General features: G+C 43.1%; 1 protein-coding gene across 4 annotated transcripts in view; it reads right to left on the bottom strand.

Moving 5' to 3' along the window:
* LOC124149401 (dystrobrevin beta-like) overlaps positions 1-20,389 on the bottom strand; it is a 188,816-nt gene that overhangs the window by 17,833 nt on the left and 150,594 nt on the right. For all 4 annotated transcript variants that reach the window (XM_048400013.1, XM_048400014.1, XM_048400012.1 and 1 more), the window contains exons 12-14: positions 19,757-19,842; positions 5,604-5,811; positions 1,202-1,472 (exon numbers count right to left, since the gene is read on the bottom strand). In XM_048400013.1, coding sequence (XP_048255970.1) covers positions 1,202-1,472; positions 5,604-5,811; positions 19,757-19,842 — 565 coding nt within the window. The remainder of the gene's footprint in view (positions 1-1,201; positions 1,473-5,603; positions 5,812-19,756; positions 19,843-20,389) is intronic.

Genomic DNA, 20,389 nt, shown 5'->3' with positions numbered 1-20,389 from the left:
ACACTAGCGTAAATGTAGCACAACTGTCACAACACTAGCGTAAATGTAGAACTGTCATAACATTAGTGTAAATGTTGAACATCTGTCACAACACTAGTGTAAATGTGGCACAACTGTCACAACACTAGTGTAAATGTAGCACACCTGTCAAAACACTAGTGTAAATATAGCACAACTGTCACAACATTAGTGTAAATGTGGCACAACTATCACAACACTGGCGTAAATGTGGCACAACTGTCACAACACTAGTGTAAATGAAACACCTGTCACAACATTAGTGTAAATGTGGCACAACTATCACAACACTGGCATAAATGTGGCACAACTGTCACAACACTAGTGTAAATGTAGCACAACTGTCACAACACTAGTGTAAATTTAGCACACCTGTCACAACACTAGTGTAAATGTAACACACCTGTCTCAACACTAGTGTATATATGCCACAACTGTCACAACACTAGCGTAAATGTAAAACTGTCACAACACCAGCGTAAATGTGGCACAACTACCACAACACAACATAAATGTGGCACAACTCTCACAACACTAGTGGAAATGTAACACACATGACACAACACTAGCATAAATGTAGCACAACTGTCACAACACTAGCGTAAATGTGGCACACCTGTCACAACGTTAGTGTAAATGTGGCACAACTGTCACAACACAATGTAAATGTGGCACACCTTACACAACACAACGTAAATGTGGCACACCTGTCACAACACTAGTGTTAATGTGGCACAACTGTCACAACACTAGCGTAAATGTAGCACAACTGTCACAGCACAACATAAATGTGGCACACCTTACACAACACAACGTAAATGTGGCACACCTGTCACAATACTAGCGTAAATGTAGCACACCTGTCACAACACTAGTGTAAATGTAACACACCTGTCACAACACTAGTGTAAATGCAGCACAACTGTCACAACACTAGTGTAAATGTAACACACCTGTCTCAACACTAGTGTATATATGCCACAACTGTCACAACACTAGCGTAAATGTAAACCTGTCACAACACCAGCGTAAATGTGTCACAACTATCACAACACAATGTAAAAATTTGGCACAACTGCCACAACACAACGTAAATGTAGCACAATCATCACAAAACTAGCATAATTGGGCTTATAACAATTATCTACAATGTCCCCAAAAGGCAGGTGCTGCGTGTTCTCACCTGAGTTCAACTCCTTCACCAGAGACGACATGGCGTTGGTGACTGAGTCGGCAGCCACTAGCAGGTCATTCCGCAGACTGCGGACGTTCCCCCCGCTGGAGGGTGTTTGATGGAAGGCTTGTCGTACATCGCCCCCCAGGCCAGTCAGAGACATGTCCATGGGGGTGCTGGGGGTGGAGTTCTTGGTCGGGGGTGGGGCTATCGTCGGGGACAACCCACTCCGGGACCGAGGAGAACTATTTGGTGTTGAGCGAGGTGAATTTGGATGATTCTGAAACAAGTGAAATCAATAATGGCATTTTACATCAAATATAAAAATATTGTGACAAAACTATTTCACAAACACCCACGTGGCAACCTAACCAAGACATAATCTCATTATTTGCTGCAACAAACAAATGGTTTATTTTTCACTTCAAAAGTTAATGAGGGAATATAAACTATGCCAATTTTCAGTCCAGGTCAAGAAGTCCTAATAAGAGTCTGTTAATTAAGTCTACATTCAGCAGCGTTTCAGTCCCTTATCATGGCGTGTTAGCTTACAGTGGAAGGAAGGCATACAGTGAATACCATGAATGAGCAATCTCATTAAAATCAGATATTAGTTCTCGCTAGCGCTAAACAAAGATCTGAGGACATCCCATTACGGGTCATGTCAGACCGACCTTGCGCAAACTTTGACCTACAAATGGAATGACCAATCAGAAGGCAGCTTTCTCGTGCTTTACGGCACAAACTTCAAATCGGCGACAATCTTCGAAACATATTTTGAAAAATTCTCGATTACAAATTTGAAACCCGAACAAAAGCACATTCTGGAATGGCTAATAGATGGTCTAGATGGTCGTTAAACCAGTTAAACCAGTAACTATTGTTCGGAATACCCCGTGTGAACTTTTCGAGGTTGCAGGTCACGTCAGACCGACCTTGCGCGAACTTTGACCAACCAATGGAATGACCAATCAGAAGGCACCTTTCTCGTGCTTTACGGCACTAATTTCAAATTGGCGACTACGCTTCGAAACATATCTTATCTCGATTACAAATTTGAAACCTAAACAAAAGAACATTCTGGAATGGATAATAGATGGTCTAGATTGTATGGATTCAGTCGTTAAACCCGTATCTATCGTTTGGAATACCCCGTGTGAACTTTTCGAGGTTGCATGATTAGAAATCACATTCCGACTGTCACTTTCATAATCTGGTAAGCGACACTCTGATTGGTCGGATGAAAGGTCGTTCTGACATGACCCCTAATGGGATGTCTTCAGATCTTTGTTTAGCAATAGCGAGAACTAAGGTCTGATTTTAATGAGATTGATTAACAATATACAGTGGCTTTCTGTCAGTCAAATGACGTTCATTATGAATGAGAAACCCATGAGCACCGGGATGGTGGTGACAGTCAAGAGTCAGGGCCAGTTTGGGATTCAAACACATGACAGATCTGGGCAACTAAGGGACACAACTCTGCACAGCAAATTGTGGCAACTTGGCAGGGAATCACCATTTAGTGATGTCAACCAGCTAAGAAAATACCTAGGATTGAATCTTAGATCTGTTTCTTACTTTACAAACGGCTGGATAATGTCATCTTGTAAAACAGGACCTTGTCAATGTAAAAAGCGTGACAATTAAACTTTATTTTAATCTTGTTTGGTGACCAAAAGTATATTGACTCGGTGAATGAGTGAGTGATTTGGGTTTTATGCTGCTGTTAGTAGTAGTAATAATTACAGCAGCAGAGACCCGTGAAGATCCGGGTTAGAATAGGTCTTCAGCAACCAATGCTTGCCGTAAAAGGTGACTATGCTTGTCGTAAAAGGCGACTAACGGGATCGGGTGGGCAGGCTCGCTGACTTAGTTGATGCATGTCATCGATCCCAATTGCGTGGATCGATGCTCATAATATCAATCACTGGATTGTCTGGTCCAGACTTGATTATTTACAGACCGCCGTCATATAGCTGGAATATTGCTGAGTGCGGCGTAAAACAACAAACCAAACCAAACCAAAATACAGCAGCAGAGGCACCGGCACCAAAGGTCTTTAACTTGTACGGGGGTACTGCGAGGAGGAACTTGTCAGCTGAACAAAGACTACTCGATACATTGTAGTGAGGAATTGAAGATATGGAGGGGAGAACTTGCATACTGACTGGTAACATTTCACCAAGGCCTTCGGCATGACAAGAAAACGTTTATTGAAATGCTAAGCTATCCACTAAATATAGAATCTGGCTCATGATAAAAGATACTTGTCCATGAGAAAATCCAACAATCCAGCAGTCTGAAGCATTCTTACAATTCCCAACTGCATTTCGTTTGAAACATTTCTTTTAAAAGGATTCATGCAAGATGATTTGCCCTCAAAATTCAAAGAAGAAAGCAGTTATCACGTATTGTCAATGATAGACCGCATTCTCTAACAAACTTCCTTTTTCTTCCGTTCCTGACAAGGAAAATATTGAAGTCCCTAGATGAAGCACAGAGATTCTATTAAAAGAGTATTTAATTGATCTCCTAACAAATGATGGCTCCTTGTTAGCTCTGTCAGCCTTCCAGTCCTTGTTAGAGAGCTGGAGTCCTCTCAGTCCCCAATTAATCCTTATCGCAAGGAAATGTCTTGTTCGTCCAAATATGCATGTATAAAACAAATTTGTTTAATTTGAGAAGCAGAAAGATTCAATTTGTTAATGATGATAGTCTTTAAGCAAATTATTTTTCTGCACGTCTGTCGTGAATGGATCCGAATGTTAAACTGCTGTAATATGGTCCCAATTCCCCTGGCTACTGAGGAACTGCGAACAACATCCTTGCTTGTCACAGGAGACAATAAGAGATGTTTGTTTTGCCTCAGGGAACCAATCATGTCAGCAGCGTAGCATAAATCATCGGCAGAACAGGGAGAGAATTAAACTGTGTTCACAATTAGAACGACAGATAATTCCTTTGACAAAGGTTACTGCATTTTACCATTTAATACAGCTGTGAAAGATAAAAGGGTTTCCCTTGAGATGCCTGCAGTGGGAATGGGTGGACATGAAATATTTCACAAGTTAGTATTTTAGGAGTGGTTGCCTCTACAATACCACCTGACAGTCAACCCATCCACCTGACAGTCAACCCATCCACCCATCTTCAGCAGCTTCATGAGACTCTCCAGCTGCACCAGTATTTTAGGAGTGGTTGCCTCTACAGTACCTTACAAAGCCAGGGAGCCTCAGTTCTCTAGACTTTGTTTTGGTACAGGTGTTCGTGGGAGGGATTCTTGGTTCAGAAAAACTGCCTGTCCGACGTGTTAACCCACTCCACCTGACTGTCAACCCACTCCACCTAAAAGTCAACCCGCCTACCTAAAAGTCAACCTGTCAACCAAACTTCCAGACAGTCAACCCACCCCACATTCGACCCACCCTCCTGACAGTCGACCCACCCACCTGACAGTCAACCCATCCATCTGACAGTCAACCCACCCACCTGACAGTCAACCCACCCACCTGACAGTCAACCCACCCACCTGACAGTCAACCCACCTACCTGACAGTCAACCCTGCCCCTGACAGTCAAACCACCCACCTGACAGTCAACCCATCCATCTGACATGCAACCCACCTACATGACAGTCAAACCATCCATCTGACAGTCAACCCATCCATCTGACAGTCGACCCACCTTCCTGACCGTCAACCCATCCATCTGACAGTCAACCCACTCACTTGACAGTCAACCCACCTACCTGACAGTCAAACCACCCACCTGACAGTCAAACCACTCACTTGACAGTCAACCCACCTACCTGACAGTCAAACCACCCACCTGACAGTCAAACCACCCACCTGACAGTCAAACCACTCACTTGACAGTCAACCCACCTACCTGACAGTCAAACCATCCACCTGACAGTCAACCCACCCACCTGACAGTCAACCCATCCACCTGACAGTCAACCCACTCACTTGACAGTCAACCCACCTACCTGACAGTCAAACCACCCACCTGACAGTCAAACCACCCAACTGACAGTCAACCCACCCACCTGACAGTCAATCCACCCACCTGACAGTCAACCCACCAAACTCACAGTCAACCCACCCACCTGACAGTCAACCCATCCACCTGACAGTCAACCCACTCACTTGACAGTCAACCCACCCACCTGACAGTCAACCCACCCACCTGACAGTCAACCCACCAAACTCAGTCAACCCACCCACCTGACAGTCAATCCACCCACCTGACAGTCAATCCACCCACCTGACAGTCAACCCACTCACTTGACAGTCAACCCACCCACCTGACAGTCAACCCACCCACCTGACAGACAACCCACCGAACTCAGTCAACCCACCTACCTGACAGTCAATCCACCCACCTGACAGTCAACCCATCCACCCACCTTCAGCAGCTTCATGAGACTCTCCAGCTGCACCATCAAGTCCTTCCTGCTCTCCTGTAGTGCCTGCATGCGGCCCTCCAACTCATCCTTCCGTTGTCGCAGTAGTCGCAACTCTGCCAGGAGGGTGGGATTATATTGTGCCTCCTCATTTTCCGTAGCATATGCCTCTTGCTCTAGCCGTAGTCGTTGTATCTCTCTCATTATCTCCCTGAAACAGATGCAGAAATACACTGATGTGACAGAAACTCAGACACCGAAGAGAGAACATGAGTGTCAACATGAACTCGCCAGATGTTTTTTTTTCAGACTTTGGGTGAGACATTCAAATACTGTTCGGAATTGCAAACTCTGAGATCCACTATGTGTCAAGCTAATTTGTTTCAGGTGCAAGCATGCCAGACATCTTCGGCAACAAGGGCTACTTCCACAAACAGTTGGCTAGGTGGGGAGGGTTGACACCATCCCACACAACCTATCAGAACCAAGAATTCCTTCCACATTTGGCTGGTCTGAACCACAAACACAAACAACCTCCGACAAACAATTGGTCTGAACCAAGGACCCCTCCCACAAACAACTGGTGTGAACTACCCCCTACCACAAACATATTTGACAAAACAAAACAAAACTTTTAGTATCCTGCTATGACACAAACCATGTGAGTAGCGGCCTTGTTGCCAACTGCCAGAAGGTCATGTATACAAAGTCATGTAGTATAGCGGCCTGGTTGCCAACTGCCAGAAGGTCGTGTTTACAAAGTCATGCAGTATAGCGGCCTTGTTGCCAACTGCCAGAAGGTCATGTTTACAAAGCCATGTAATATAGCAGCCTTGTTGCCAACTGCCAGAAGGTCATGTTTACAAAGCCATGCAGAATAGCGTCCTTGTTGCCAACTGCCAGAAGGTCATGTTTACAAAGTCATGCAGTATAGCGGCCTTGTTGCCAACTGCCAGAAGGTCATGTTTACAACGCCATGTATCATAGCGGCCTTGTTGCCAACTGCCAGAAGGTCATGTTTACAAAGCCATGCAGTATAGCGGCCTTGTTGCCAACTGCCAGAAGGTCATGTTTACAAAGCCATGTATCATAGCGGCCTTGTTGCCAACTGCCAGAAGGTCATGTTTACAAAGCATTACAGTGAAGCGGCCATCAGGAAATGACACTCTAAAACCAGCGATACATCGCATTGTAATGTGCAAATGAATTATCGAAACTTCATGAAATATTAACTACAAGAGATTTCAATCGTAATTAGATATTCACAAAACACCCTGGTGGCCAAATAACCTGACTGGAAAATCACATGGAAAGCTCATTTGATTATTGCCAGCATTGATCAAGACTGAGCTTATGTAGTCTGGGTGCTGAGTGAGCGACATGCCTGACAGCTCAATGGTCATGTGTCTTCACCATTATAATTAGGATACAATATTCATTTAATATCTGCCTCCGGTAGCCTTTTTATGACACAAATTAGATTGCAATGGCGTAACTTGATAATATCCCTTCTTCACGCGAATCTTGATCATGGCGACACTTTGTCAGCCAAGGATATCCACTAACTGAGTTGTTACAGCATTTAATATTCCTATTACATTTAATATTGGCATAAAAAAAAAGAATATTAAATTTAAAATACAATCTCCCAGATAATGAGGCTTGAAATCTTAAATATATCAAATTAAATGTGACATTATCAAATTATTTGAAATTTCGATGTCTTGAACCATTTTTTCTTTATGTCTTGATTAAGTATTATTTAATAGAATTTTGGGGCATCACAAAATGCATCTTCCCGAGGCAAGAGAGTGCACTACCCTTTTTATCAAAGTCTTGTTTCCACCTTTGCCACATCAAGTCCACTTTCCTGTGTCTAAATATGATTGGACTATCACAGATATCGATAGTCTAATCAGAGAACATATCACAAAATCAACATCAAAGACTGATACACCTTCGTGTGAAAGTGTTTTACCACTGTCTGTCTTTGTTGACACGAATATATCTTTTTCATCTTTTAAACCCCCAACGACTACCTGTGTGTTAGGGATAAAATCGCAAATGTTTTCATTATCTGATGGAGAAGGTCATCACCTACGGTAGTCGCCATCTTTGTGAAGCTATACGAGAAAAGAATAGTGATCTGATTGGATATCGCAATTTCATTACAAGGGGCACAACTCGTGATCTACGCAAGCTGGTGCCAGGGTCAAGCCAAGAAAAGTGGCCTTGATGTGGCAAGGGTTTTGGTTTGGTTTGGTTATTTGTTGTTCAATGCCGCACTCAGCAATATTCCAGCTATATGATGGCGGTCTGTAAATAATTGAGTCTGGACAAGACAATCCACTGATCGACATCATGAACATCGATCCACTGGGATACGACGACATGCATCAACCAAGTCAGTGAGTCTGACCACCCGATCCCGTTAGTTGCCTCTTACGACAAGCATAGTCACCTTTTATGGCAAGCATGGGTTGCTGAAGACCTATTCTACCCCAGATCTTTGGCAAGCATGGGTTGCTGAAGACCTATTCTACCCCTGATCTTCACGGGTTGTGTGGCAAGGGAAGAAACTAGGCTTTGATATAGGCTATTGGACACGCTTGCCTCAGGAAGATGCATAAAATGTTTCGAAGCAGATGAAGACTTTTGAAAGAACAGTTATCCAGAATGTCAACCGGCATATCTTTGTGTCACAGCGCAATTCTAACTGTCGCAAATTGGATGTGCTTTAATTACATCTTTCGTAAATATGTAGCACTGCACCCGAAAATAATAAACAAAACATTAAATCACTAAAAAAGGGTATTTTAAATATCAAATACTATTGATTAGGTGTTAATACAAACACAGTGAATTATTTCCCTATGTTTCTGGTGTGAATCTGCAAGGTAGTTATCAAGCATACTCTGCTCGCTGTCAAAATTAGAAATAGGGGGCTCTTATTAGAATAAAATTTTGGTGAAAAAAAACAGAGTTGAAAGATTGTAAATTTCGTGGTTTATGCTGACAGCCTGAAATGATACAAAAGAAAAGTCTGTGCGTATTATACATGACACATATATTTTTCCAGAATTTAATTGCCCATAATTGAGGGTGCATATAACACATGAGTGCGTATTATGCACGAATAAATATGTCTTGTGTACATTGATCAATCGGAAGGAATTGGAATTGTTCACTAGCCAATATATTAGCAAATATCGCCACGGGCGCTTATTACGTCGAATACGGTATTTCGAAATACCTATCATAAAATTATTCAATACTCTGAATGCCAACCAGCAAACACCCATTAACATAAAATCTTTTGTATAAGGTTTTTTGTTTTGGTTTGACACAGAAATAATTCAGAATTAAACATTTTCACAATCCCTGAAAAACAACAACCTGTCCCTGGGAATGACCAGGAATTAGATATTGATCGTATGATAATTATGAAACATGTAAAAATAATTGAAAGAAAAGCAGGAAATTGGATGAATCAAATTCCGTCTGAAAGCGTTAATACAGCTTGGTCATTCTTGGATCAATTACATGGAACCACTGTGCATGTTCTGAGCTTGTGGCACCACTCCACATCTTGTCCAGCAGAACCTTGAGGTACTGGACACTGGTCAGTACATAAACAGGACTTTTGAGTGAGTGAGTGAGTGAGTGAGTGAGTGAGTGAGTGAGTGAGTGAGTGAGTGAGTGAGTGAGTGAGTGAGTGCGTGAGTGAATGAGTGAGTATGGTTTTATGCCACATTTAGCAATATTCCAGCAAGTGAGTGAGTGAGTGATTGAGAGAGGTTTTACGCCGCATTTAGCAATATTCCAGCAATATCACGGCAGGGGACACCAGAAATGGGCTTCACACATTGTACCCTTGAGGGGTATCGAACCGGGTCTTCAGCGTGACGAGCGAACACTTTAACCACTAGGCTACCAGACCTGCCCAGGACTTTTGAGGGTATTGAAATACAAATAATGTTTTAATCTAAAGTGTAAACGATACAAAGCTTTTTCACTGGACGAGAGGTCGGTCACATGACTGCAAAATTGACATTCATAAGAGTATGAACGAAACAATTTGACGTTCCTACATTTTTCATGAGACTGTGTTCTTCGAACCATCTTCCCTGCAACTAATCATCAAAATGGCACGAGGCTCTCATAGGAAAACACTGCATTAGATTGAAATGTAATTTTTAGTTTCATAATAACATTTTGTGTAGAGGGGCCTGGTAGTATGTACAGAGTTGCATCCCTTGGGAGCGCCTGGATCTGCATTTCATGGATTTGAATCATGATTATGGAAATTTAACTCACTCATTCACTCATTACCTGAATGATCAAGAGATGGTTATTACAAACTGTGGGAATCAAATCCTTGTTACAAAGGCTCAAACGAATATGTACCCATGGTGCCACCCTACTTCCCAGGTGTGCTCAGTCCGAGCACACGCAATGATACAATCAAGGGAAGAAGACATAACCATCCCACATAGAAACAGCATTAGCAGCTGCAGAAGTTTGGCTCATAAATGTTGCCAGCAGTATCAAGCTTACTTCTCATCTGATCAAACACTCACTTAATAAAGACTCCGACTCTAATACAATTATCCCAAAATAGGATCAACTTGCTGCCCACGCGGCCCTGCACGGACGAGTTCAGCAGAAAGGCCGACTTATAAATGGAATTCTTTCTGACAAGGATATCAGCCATTGGTTCATCTGGACTGGCTTCAGGATGTCAAACAATGGCTTCTTTGAGGACGATGGTCTGAAGATCTAACACAACCTAAAGACAAACTCCAGCCCAGGAATAGATGGCAACATCAATGCCAGTCTTGATTATTTCATTGTTGTTCAAACTCACAACCCTCAGGCGCGGTTTCCGTACCAATTAATGGTAATGATCTTGAGATACAAGCTGCAGCTTTCAGCTGGTAGTTTGTCAGCAAGTTCAGGGACTTAATCAGATCTGCCTCATAAAGCCAGATTTACAGGTAGATGTGCCTCGTGCAGACAGATTTACGGGTAGAAAGTTATCTCATATATACAGGCAGATTTACAGGTAGAGAGTTGCCTCATGCAGACAGATTTACAGATAGAGAGTTATTGCATACAGGCAGATTATCAGGTAGAGAGTTGCCTCGAACAGCCAGATTTACAGGTAGAATTGCCTCAAACAGACAGATTTACAGGTAGAAAGTAATCTCATACAGCAAGATTTACAGGTCCAGAGTTGCCATGTACAGCCAGATTTACAGGTAGAGAGTTGCCACGTAGAGTCAGATTTACAGGTAGAGATTTATCTCATACAGCCAGATTTAAGGGCAAAGAGTTATCTCGTAAGGCAGATTTACAGGTAGAGTTATTGCGTACAGCCAGATTTAAAGGTAGAGAGTTGCTATATACAGCCAGATTTACAGGTAGAGAGTTGCCAAGTACAGCCAGATTTACAGGTAGAGTTATCTCGTACAGCCAGATTTACAGATAGAGAGTTGCCACGTACAGGTAGATTTACAGATAGAGAGTTGCCGCGTACAGACAGATTTACAAATAGAGAGTTGCCTCATACAGGCAGATTTACAGGTAGCGAGCTGCCTCATACAGACAGATTTACAGGTAGAGAGCTGCCTCATACAGCAAGATTTACAGGTAGAGAATTCCATTAAATATACTAACGAGGGATGAAAGAGGGAACTGACATCTTCTTGCAAACATCAACGCACAGCATCTTGTATATCAATGCAATGCACTTCATATATTCACACACAAAAAATGTCCGACCCATAATACAGGAAGCACAAAATATACGAGCTGCCATGTTTTGTTTCCGTGAGTCAATTTAGCTTGAAGGATGCATCCGTGTCGCAGATGGAGCCAATCGTCTTCCAGTTAACTCATGGGTCACCCATTGTGGGTGCGTCCAGCGATCTACCATGGAGGATAGGTTTCCATAGTAACTTCAATTACATTTTAGCAATTATGACAAGAAACATTAATCTTTTTTTCTATTGGGAATCAGAAGATTGCATATATTTCTGGACAGCATACATCATTCTCCACTTTATTCCTAATGTGAGTCTCAAAGGTTGTTGGTATTTGGCCTTTCTCATGACATTCCATAGCATGCTCACAGCTGCTGAAACTCCTCGGAAGCAGAACCTTCTTACTCTGTTACAATTACTCTGCCATACCACAGTAGGCAGGTGCCTCAACTGGTCCCAGTGCTGGTCTGTGTAAAATTTCAAAGTTACTTTTTCCACTATTTTTCCTGTCTGGAAAAAAATCAGCAGGTGATAAACATTCTGTCTAAACGACCAACCAGAAAAGTTGGCCAAGTCACACCACTCTCCAAATGGTCCGCAAAATACCGAAACAGATTTGATTACGAAACCGGCCATTTATTATTGGGGTGAGTAGGTCAGAGGGAATCAGCAGTGTGTCACCAAAAAATATGACAATCTCTTGGGAAGGTCATAACAAACAATACTCAAATTTGGGAGGTCATGAAAAAAAATCGACATTATAATAAAATATAAAGTGCTTTTGCATTTTGTCTTTTCCTGGAGGTTCATAAAAAATGTACAAGTAGGGAGGGTCATCCAGCAAAAAGACAAGCATGAGGGGAGGGTCATTATTTTCAGTACATTAATGCATCGATTTGAAACGTTCCTAATTGGCAAATATTTTCTTTTTTAAATACGGACTCGGTTAGAAGGTGAGCTCCATGAGGCATCTGCATCAGCTCCTTGCTGAGACATATTGATTCAACACGACACAAGTGATTGTCTCTACACAATTGTCCATAAGCCATTCCTAACATGCCATCACCTGCCAGCCACAGGCTTGTCCACACAGGTGCTCCTGACAACAACGCTGTCCTTGGCCAGTGTGGCCACATCCTTCTTCATGTAATGAGCTACTTTCAGTCTGCTGGAGAGGACACGGACAAGCTTTAAGAGGAAAATTAAACTAAAACTTTCAACTGGTCCAATTGGAAACAGAACATGGTGCTGTCTTTACTGTCTTTACTGTCTTTACTGTCTGTACTGTCTGCACTCAGCAATATGCCAGCTAAATGACTGCGGTCTGTAAATAATCGAGTCTGGACCAGACAATCCAGTGATTAATATCATTAGCATCAATCCACGCAATTTGGATTGATGACATGCATCAAACAAGTCAGCGAGCCTGACCACCCGATCCCGTTAGTCGCCTTTTACGACAAGCATAGTCGCCTTTTACGGAAAGCATGGGTTGCTGAAGACTTATTCTACCCCGGATCTTCACGGGTCCAGAACTGAAAGAAGTACTTCTTGTGTTAGAGAAACGAAAGATTAGTTAAGATTGCATGACAGTCAGTGAGCTAAATTAAAAACTGTTTCCTATGGCACTAATGGCACAGATGTCAGGTAAATTGGTGGCAAAAGACATGAAATTGTCAGGTTAAACAAGTTTGTAAAAGTTTATATTATTCAGTGCAACAGGAATGTCTTCCTTAGCAACATTCAAGGCCTCAGTAAAGCTTTAAAAAAATGTTCATGGTAGACATGTGGAGGACATCTCCAAATTTGATTTAACAAAAATGATGTCCGATGCAATTCCCTATTTGGACCATATGTTCCGATGTTTTTTCAGGTGAACAATTGACTTTCATTTGCATGTGTTTGTGATGGGTGCCACTGGTGGAGCTGGATATGCTTACCTTTTTGCGAGAACCTGGTATCCATTACTATTTGATAGTGATTCATAAACACATGCTCATGATAAAGTCGGAATCATACAGTCGACAGGGATTTGTCACTCTATTTCTCACAAACTTGTACCATGGCAGGGTACTGAGACTTATGTTGCTCAAATTTGAGAAAGTGGGGCGCCAATGAAGCGGTCATAAATAATGGGTGATGTGAAATGGGGTTTAACGTCGCATCCAAGATTATTGCACTTATATAGTGACGTGCATGCACGTGTGTGTGTTTGTGGCTGCTTGTACTAGTTTGGACTGATGTCGATTTATAGTGCTAGCCCACTGAGATACCATGCCGCAGTTTCACATGAATACCCCACTCAGACACAGTATGCTGACTCTGAGCCAGCCAGTCCTTGTTTTAGCCCCTTAATGCCGAGCGCCAGACAAGTACCATCTTTTAACATCTTTTGGTATGGCGCAGCCGGGGATCGAACCTCGGACCTTCCGCTCTCCGGGCGGACACTCTACTCTACTCTAGACCACGGAAGCAGTCAAAGATCAATGTGAATGCAATTGTTTTCAAAAGTAGTAGCATGGCACTCTGGTTTCCTAACAATACCATTACGGCTTTATTCAATATGTAGTTAACAGAAACTTGTCCAGCTTTAGACATCGACAATGTCCCAACAATCAGCGCCCATGGGGTGACTGACTGATTTCTCTCAAGGAAATCATATTTATCCTCGCTTTCACACACACAAGGGTTCAAATCTTCAAGCAGTGAGCCTCACGAAGGTATATGCAAATGCAGCCGAATTATTCCAATCTAATTTCACTTCCTCGTCTCACAATCAGAAGATTAACTGCCCGGCTATTTCAGCCATGTTATTCGGCAAGATGGCCGCGCCAAAATTAGATCTCTTCCAAGGCAAATAATGTGATTTCCTTAGCTTTGTAGTGCAACAGAGGACGTGAATCGAGATGAGCAACGGCCACTACCTTGCCTAAGTCCCTCACCTCAAACCGCCGATCTGTCATTTCATTAATCTGTGCAACTCCTTTGAGCAACAAAAAAAATAGAATTTGTGTCGTGCAAACATGATATGCTTCTTGCAACTTCTTTCTTTCAAACCAACTCATCAAATGGATCAAGCTTCCGCTAATGTGGGTGTGGATGTCAGCAGCCTATGAGCCAATCAGACCAGTCCTTTCTGCCCACGACTAGATCTGATTACAGATATCTATAGCAGCTTAATGAACTTGTTTGGTGGGTTAGGTTGAAATAATAACATGAAAACTTATTTTCAAAATCATTTTGTTAATGTTAGTGAATTCATGTAAACTCATTTTGTCAATATTGGATTCTCATAAGACACTCAGTAAGTCGGTGTTCCTAGACAAAAGCGAGATATGTGAGAGGCTGTATACAATGCCATGACTTGTTCTCATTCTACCAGTGGGTACAGATCATATATTTCGAACCACAGGCAGCAATATTTCAGTAACTTCATGGTGGCCAACAAATATTATGAGGGAAGACAAGCATGGGTACTGGGGCCTGTTCTGCCCTCACACCCCCATGGGAAGACAAGCATGGGTACTGGGGCCTGTTCTGCCCTCACACCCCCATGGGAAGACAAGCATGGGTACTGGGGCCTGTTCTGCCCTCACATTCCCATGGGAAGACAAGCATGGGTACTGGGGCCTGTTCTGCCCTCACACCCCCATGGGAAGACAAGCATGGGTACTGGGGCCTGTTCTGCCCTCACACCCCCATGGGAAGACAAGCATGGGTACTGGGGCCTGTTCTGCCCTCACATCCCCATGGGAAGACAAGCATGGGTACTGGGGCCTGTTCTGCCCTCACACCCCCATTGGAAGACAAGCATGGGTACTGGGGCCTGTTCTGTACTGACACCCCCATTGGAAGACAAGCATGGGTACTGGGGCCTGTTCTGCCCTCACACCCCCATGGGAAGACAAGCATGGGTACTGGGGCCTGTTCTGCCCTCACACCCCCATGGGAAGACAAGCATGGGTACTGGGGCCGGTTCTGCCCTCACATCCCCATGGGAAGACAAGCATGGGTACTGGGGCCTGTTCTGCCCTCACACCCCCATGGGAAGACAAGCATGGGTACTGGGGCCTGTTCTGCCCTCACACCCCCATTGGAAGACAAGCATGGGTACTGGGGCCTGTTCTGTAGTGACACCCCCATGGGAAGACAAGCATGGGTACTGGGGCCTGTTCTGCCCTCACACCCCCATTGGAAGACAAGCATGGGTACTGGGGCCTGTTCTGCCCTCACACCCCCATGGGAAGACAAGCATGGGTACTGGGGCCTGTTCTGCCCTCACACCCCCATGGGAAGACAAGCATGGGTACTGGGGCCTGTTCTGTACTGACACCCCCATGGGAAGACAAGCATGGGTACTGGGGCCTGTTCTGCCCTCACACCCCCATTGGAAGACAAGCATGGGTACTGGGGCCTGTTCTGTACTGACACCCCCATGGGAAGACAAGCATGGGTACTGGGGCCTGTTCTGCCCTCACACCCCCATGGGAAGACAAGCATGGGTACTGGGGCCTGTTCTGTACTGACACCCCCATGGGAAGACAAGCATGGGTACTGGGGCCTGTTCTGCCCTCACACCCCCATGGGAAGACAAGCATTCTGGAATGTCTAACAGATGGCCAAGATTGTATGGCAGTACTTTCCACAGGCTATGCATTGCCGGATTCAGTCGTACAGCCCTTAACTGTCTTTTGGAATACCTTCTGTTAACCTTTTTGAGGTTGCATCATTAAAAACACATTCCTAATGTCATTTTCCTGATCTGGTAAGCAGAGCTCTGATTTTTCAGATGAAAGGTTGTTCTGACGTCCTTAGATGTCTGTCAATGGTAGCAAGAACAAAGATCTGATTAAAAGAGATCGGTGCAGATGTTAAACACTATGTAATTCCAACAGCCACACATTAGTAAAGACCACAAGCATCATCACAACAGATCTGGATTCAAACTCACAATTCTACCCAGCCTGTGCCCCCAAAATTAAGAATTGTGTTCTTGGAATGCAACTAAAGAAGAGGTTTTGGTTTGGTTGGTTTGGTTTGTTGTTTTACGCCACACTCAGCAATATTCCATCTATATGGCGGCGGTCTGTAAATGATCGAGTCTGGACCAGACAATCCAGTGAGTGATGTCATGAGCAACGTTCCACGCAATTGGGATCGATGACATGCTTCAACAAAGTCAGCGAGCCTGACCATCCGACCCTGTTAGTCGTCTCTTATGACAAGCATAGTCGCCTTTTAAGGCAAGCATGGGTTGCTGAAGACCTATTCCATCCCAGATCTTCACGGGTCCTAAAGAAGAGAGACAAGCACTGAAAACAAGACTATCACCTCATAGATACAGACTGTGTTCCCTTTACAGAGCCATTAAGGCTGGGACAGCAACCACAGGCAGAGTTGTCCATAAAGATATAAATACAGTCGAAAAACAAGAACCACTCTCTTTGAAACAAATGCTTAGCCGGAGTAATTGCCTCAATTGAACATGGTACAATAACCTTTAAACACACCGCAATTAGGCCCAGACTTAAGTTCTTCACTTGCAAGTGCGCTTCCATAAATATTTAGTGATTACATGTTGAAAACGCCAGTGGAAAGTGTGTGTTTTTTAGGTATTTTACTGTGAGTCTGATGAATGTGGCTTCTGAAACAAGAAAGCATTCTCCCATGATTAATAGACCATTTAATTCAGGTTTAGCGGGGTTTTCATCTCTCCCATAAATATTTAGTGTAGATAACTCAGTTCAGCTGCGAAGGAATCATTTACCATATTCGACGTAATAAGCCCCCCACTCTAATAAGCGCCCAAGGCGATATTTGCTAATATATTAGCTAGTGAACAATCCCAATTAGCAACTCCTCCGATTGATCAATGTACACAAGACTTATTTATTCGTGCATAATATGCCAGGCAGGGGAACAACAATTGCCATCTGATAATTAAAACGATAAAAAATCCACACCTATCAGTGTCTGAAACTCAGCAGAGTACACTGAGAGCCTTAAGGGCCAGCACATGTCAAAAGCTGTAGGCCCAGTGGAAAAGCTGTAGGCCCAGTGGAAAAACTGTAGGCCCAGTGGAAAAACTGTAGTCCCAGTGGAAAAGCTGTAGGCCCAGCGGAAAAACTGTAGGCCCAGCGGAAAAACTGAAGGCCCAGTGGAAAAACTGTAGGCCCAGTGGAAAAGCTGTAGTCCCAGTGGAAAAACTGTAGGCCCAGTGGAAAAACTGAAGGCCCAGTGGAAAAACTGTAGGCCCAGTGGAAAAACTGTAGGCCCAGTGGAAAAACTGTAGGCCCAGTGGAAAAACTGTAGGCCCAGTGAAAAAATGAAGGCCCAGTGGAAAACTGTAGGCCCAGTGGAAAACTGTAGGCCCAGTGGAAAAAAACTGAAGACCCAGCGGAAAAACTGTAGGCCCAGTGGAAAAAAAGAAGGCCCAGTGGAAAAACTGTAGGCCCAGTGGAAAAGCTGTAGGCCCAGTGGAAAACTGTAGGCCCAGTGGAAAAGCTGTAGGCCCAGTGGAAAAGGCTCCGTGGTAATAGATGAAGCCTAGATTTGTCAAGGAACATATCAGCTTGTAAAACATCTTTGCGACTACATGTCACACACCATTTGATAACCCTACTGTTTATAAATACGAGAGTTTATACCTTAATAACGTTTGATTTTGATGAATTTTTTTTAAGCAAACACATTTATAATGATGGTGATTATTGGCAATTTTATGATTTCCTTATAGAGCTGCCCACTAAATGTGCGGGGAAAAGTCAATAATTATAAATAAATTGATAAAATGTGATAAATTGAAATGAAATACGTATTTTCAGAGTTTGTGAAAAGTGATAGATAGATTCAATACATGAATGATATGAGTGAGTGGTAGGTTCATGAAACTATATGACATTTCGACGTGGCTAGAGTGTGGTCGGTACACCGGCCTGTGGTGTTTAAAGAGTTAACTCAGTGTTCCCGCTGGTTGACTGGCAACTCTAAAAATTACCAGTCCACACTAATTTTTGTCAGTCCCAACTTTCAACAAATAAAAGAACATATGAAAATTACCTGGTTTCAATTCCTTCAACATGACATCATGTTTGCAGTAACTTAGTGAGATCTACACATCATTCACACAAAGTCCAGTCACGAATTTCTCCTTTTTAAAAATATTTCAAGACTAAGTAGCTCAAAATAAATATTTAACCTTGAAGCAAGGCAAATTGTTATTTCCTTGCACTAAAATTGACAAGGGGAAACCCTGATAGTGACGGACAAGCTGACTTTGTTCGAAAAATATACTTATATGAATATTGTTGATGTTTTGTTCAACAACAAAGATTTATAAGGCTCGTTAACGAGCGGAGTACTTTGAAGATTGACCTGGTTTCACACAGCAATCTTTGAGTTATGATTCACTTACCATGTTTATAGCTTACCGTATTCAATGTAATAAGCGCCCCGCTCTAATAAGCGCCCAGAGGAATAATTGCTCATATATTGGCTAGTGAACAATCCCAATTAGCACCCCTTCCGATTGATCAATGTACACAAGACTTATTTATTTGTGTATAATATGCACTCATGTGTTATATGCACCCTTAATTATGGGCAATTAAATTCTGAAAAAATATATCTGTCGTATATAAACAATTCAGGCTGTCAGCATAAACCATGAAATTTATCTTTCAACTCTGTTTTTTTTCACCAAAATAATATTCTAATAAGAGCCCCCTATTTCTAATTTTGAGAGCGCCCTGGGCACTTATTACGTCGAATAGGGTATTAGAAACTGCTGAAACTTAAAACTATCAGCCCGAGAACAAATATGTCCGTCTTGGGCCTATAGGCTGATGTCTCTTTCGGACACTGACACCTGAATACACTGATAATCAATCTCATTAAAATCAGACCTTAGTCCTCGCTATCGCTAAACAAAGATCTGAAGACATCCCATTAGGGGTCACGTCAGAACAACCTTTCATCCGAACCAATCAGAGCGTCGCTTACCAGATCATGAAAGTGACAGTCGGAATGTGATTTCTAATCATACAACCTCGAAAACTTTAACACAGGGTTTTCCGAACGATAGTTACGGGTTTAACGACTGAATCCATACAATCTAGACCATCTATTATCCATTCCAGAATGTTCTTTTGTTTAGGTTTCAAATTTGTAATCGAAATTTGTCAAGATATGTTTCGAAGCGTAGTCGCCAATTTGAAATTAGTGCCGTAAAGCACGAGAAAGGTGCCTTCTGATTGGTCATTCCATTGGTTGGTCAAAGTTCGCGCAAGGTCGGTCTGACGTGACCCGTAATGGGATGTCCTCAGATCTTTGTTTAGCGGTAGCAAGAACTAAGATCTGATTTTAATGAGATTGCACTGATAATGGGCCTACCTGTTTTTGGCCTCCAGCTGGGAGATGAGTTCTCTCTGTGCCTTGTTGGTGTCGAGACTGAAGTTGAGCTCGGATGGACTCTGAGACTGAAAGCAAACAAACAACCATCAATAGGTAAGTGAACACACTTGAACATCAGGAAACCTCCAACCAAACTCTGTAAAGGAGTGAGTGAGTGAGTATGGTTTTACGCAGCTTTTAGCAATATTCCAGCCATATCACGGCGGGGACACCAGAAATGGGCTTCACACATTGTACCCATGTACGGAATCGAACCCGGGTCTTCGGCGTGACAAGCGAACGCTTTAACCACTAGGCTACCCGACCGCCCCTGTAAAGGAGTGAGCGAGTGAATACTGGGTCAACATCACGGTAGCGGAATATTAGAGCTTGTCAGTTCGGGAGGAAAGACAAAAGTGGTGGAGGTCAGAGTGTCTTCCACTTTGGTGAAACCCACAAGCACATCTAATGTGCTGACAAACAAAAGATCTAAAAGAGTGAATCTGGATTTGAACCCACTGCCAGCAGATTCTGGCACATCTAGGGGACACAACTCTGCACGGAGAGTTGCAGTGAATGACTGAGTGGATTTTACATTGCTTTGAACAGTATTTCAGAAATATCACCACATGT

This window comes from Haliotis rufescens, unplaced genomic scaffold (genome assembly GCF_023055435.1).
Source record: "Haliotis rufescens isolate VD_foot unplaced genomic scaffold, xgHalRufe1.0.p SCAF_2, whole genome shotgun sequence".
In the NCBI taxonomy this organism is placed as follows: Eukaryota; Metazoa; Mollusca; class Gastropoda; order Lepetellida; family Haliotidae; genus Haliotis; species Haliotis rufescens.
Note: the sequence above shows the minus strand (reverse complement) of the source record. Positions and strands in the feature narration are given on the sequence as shown.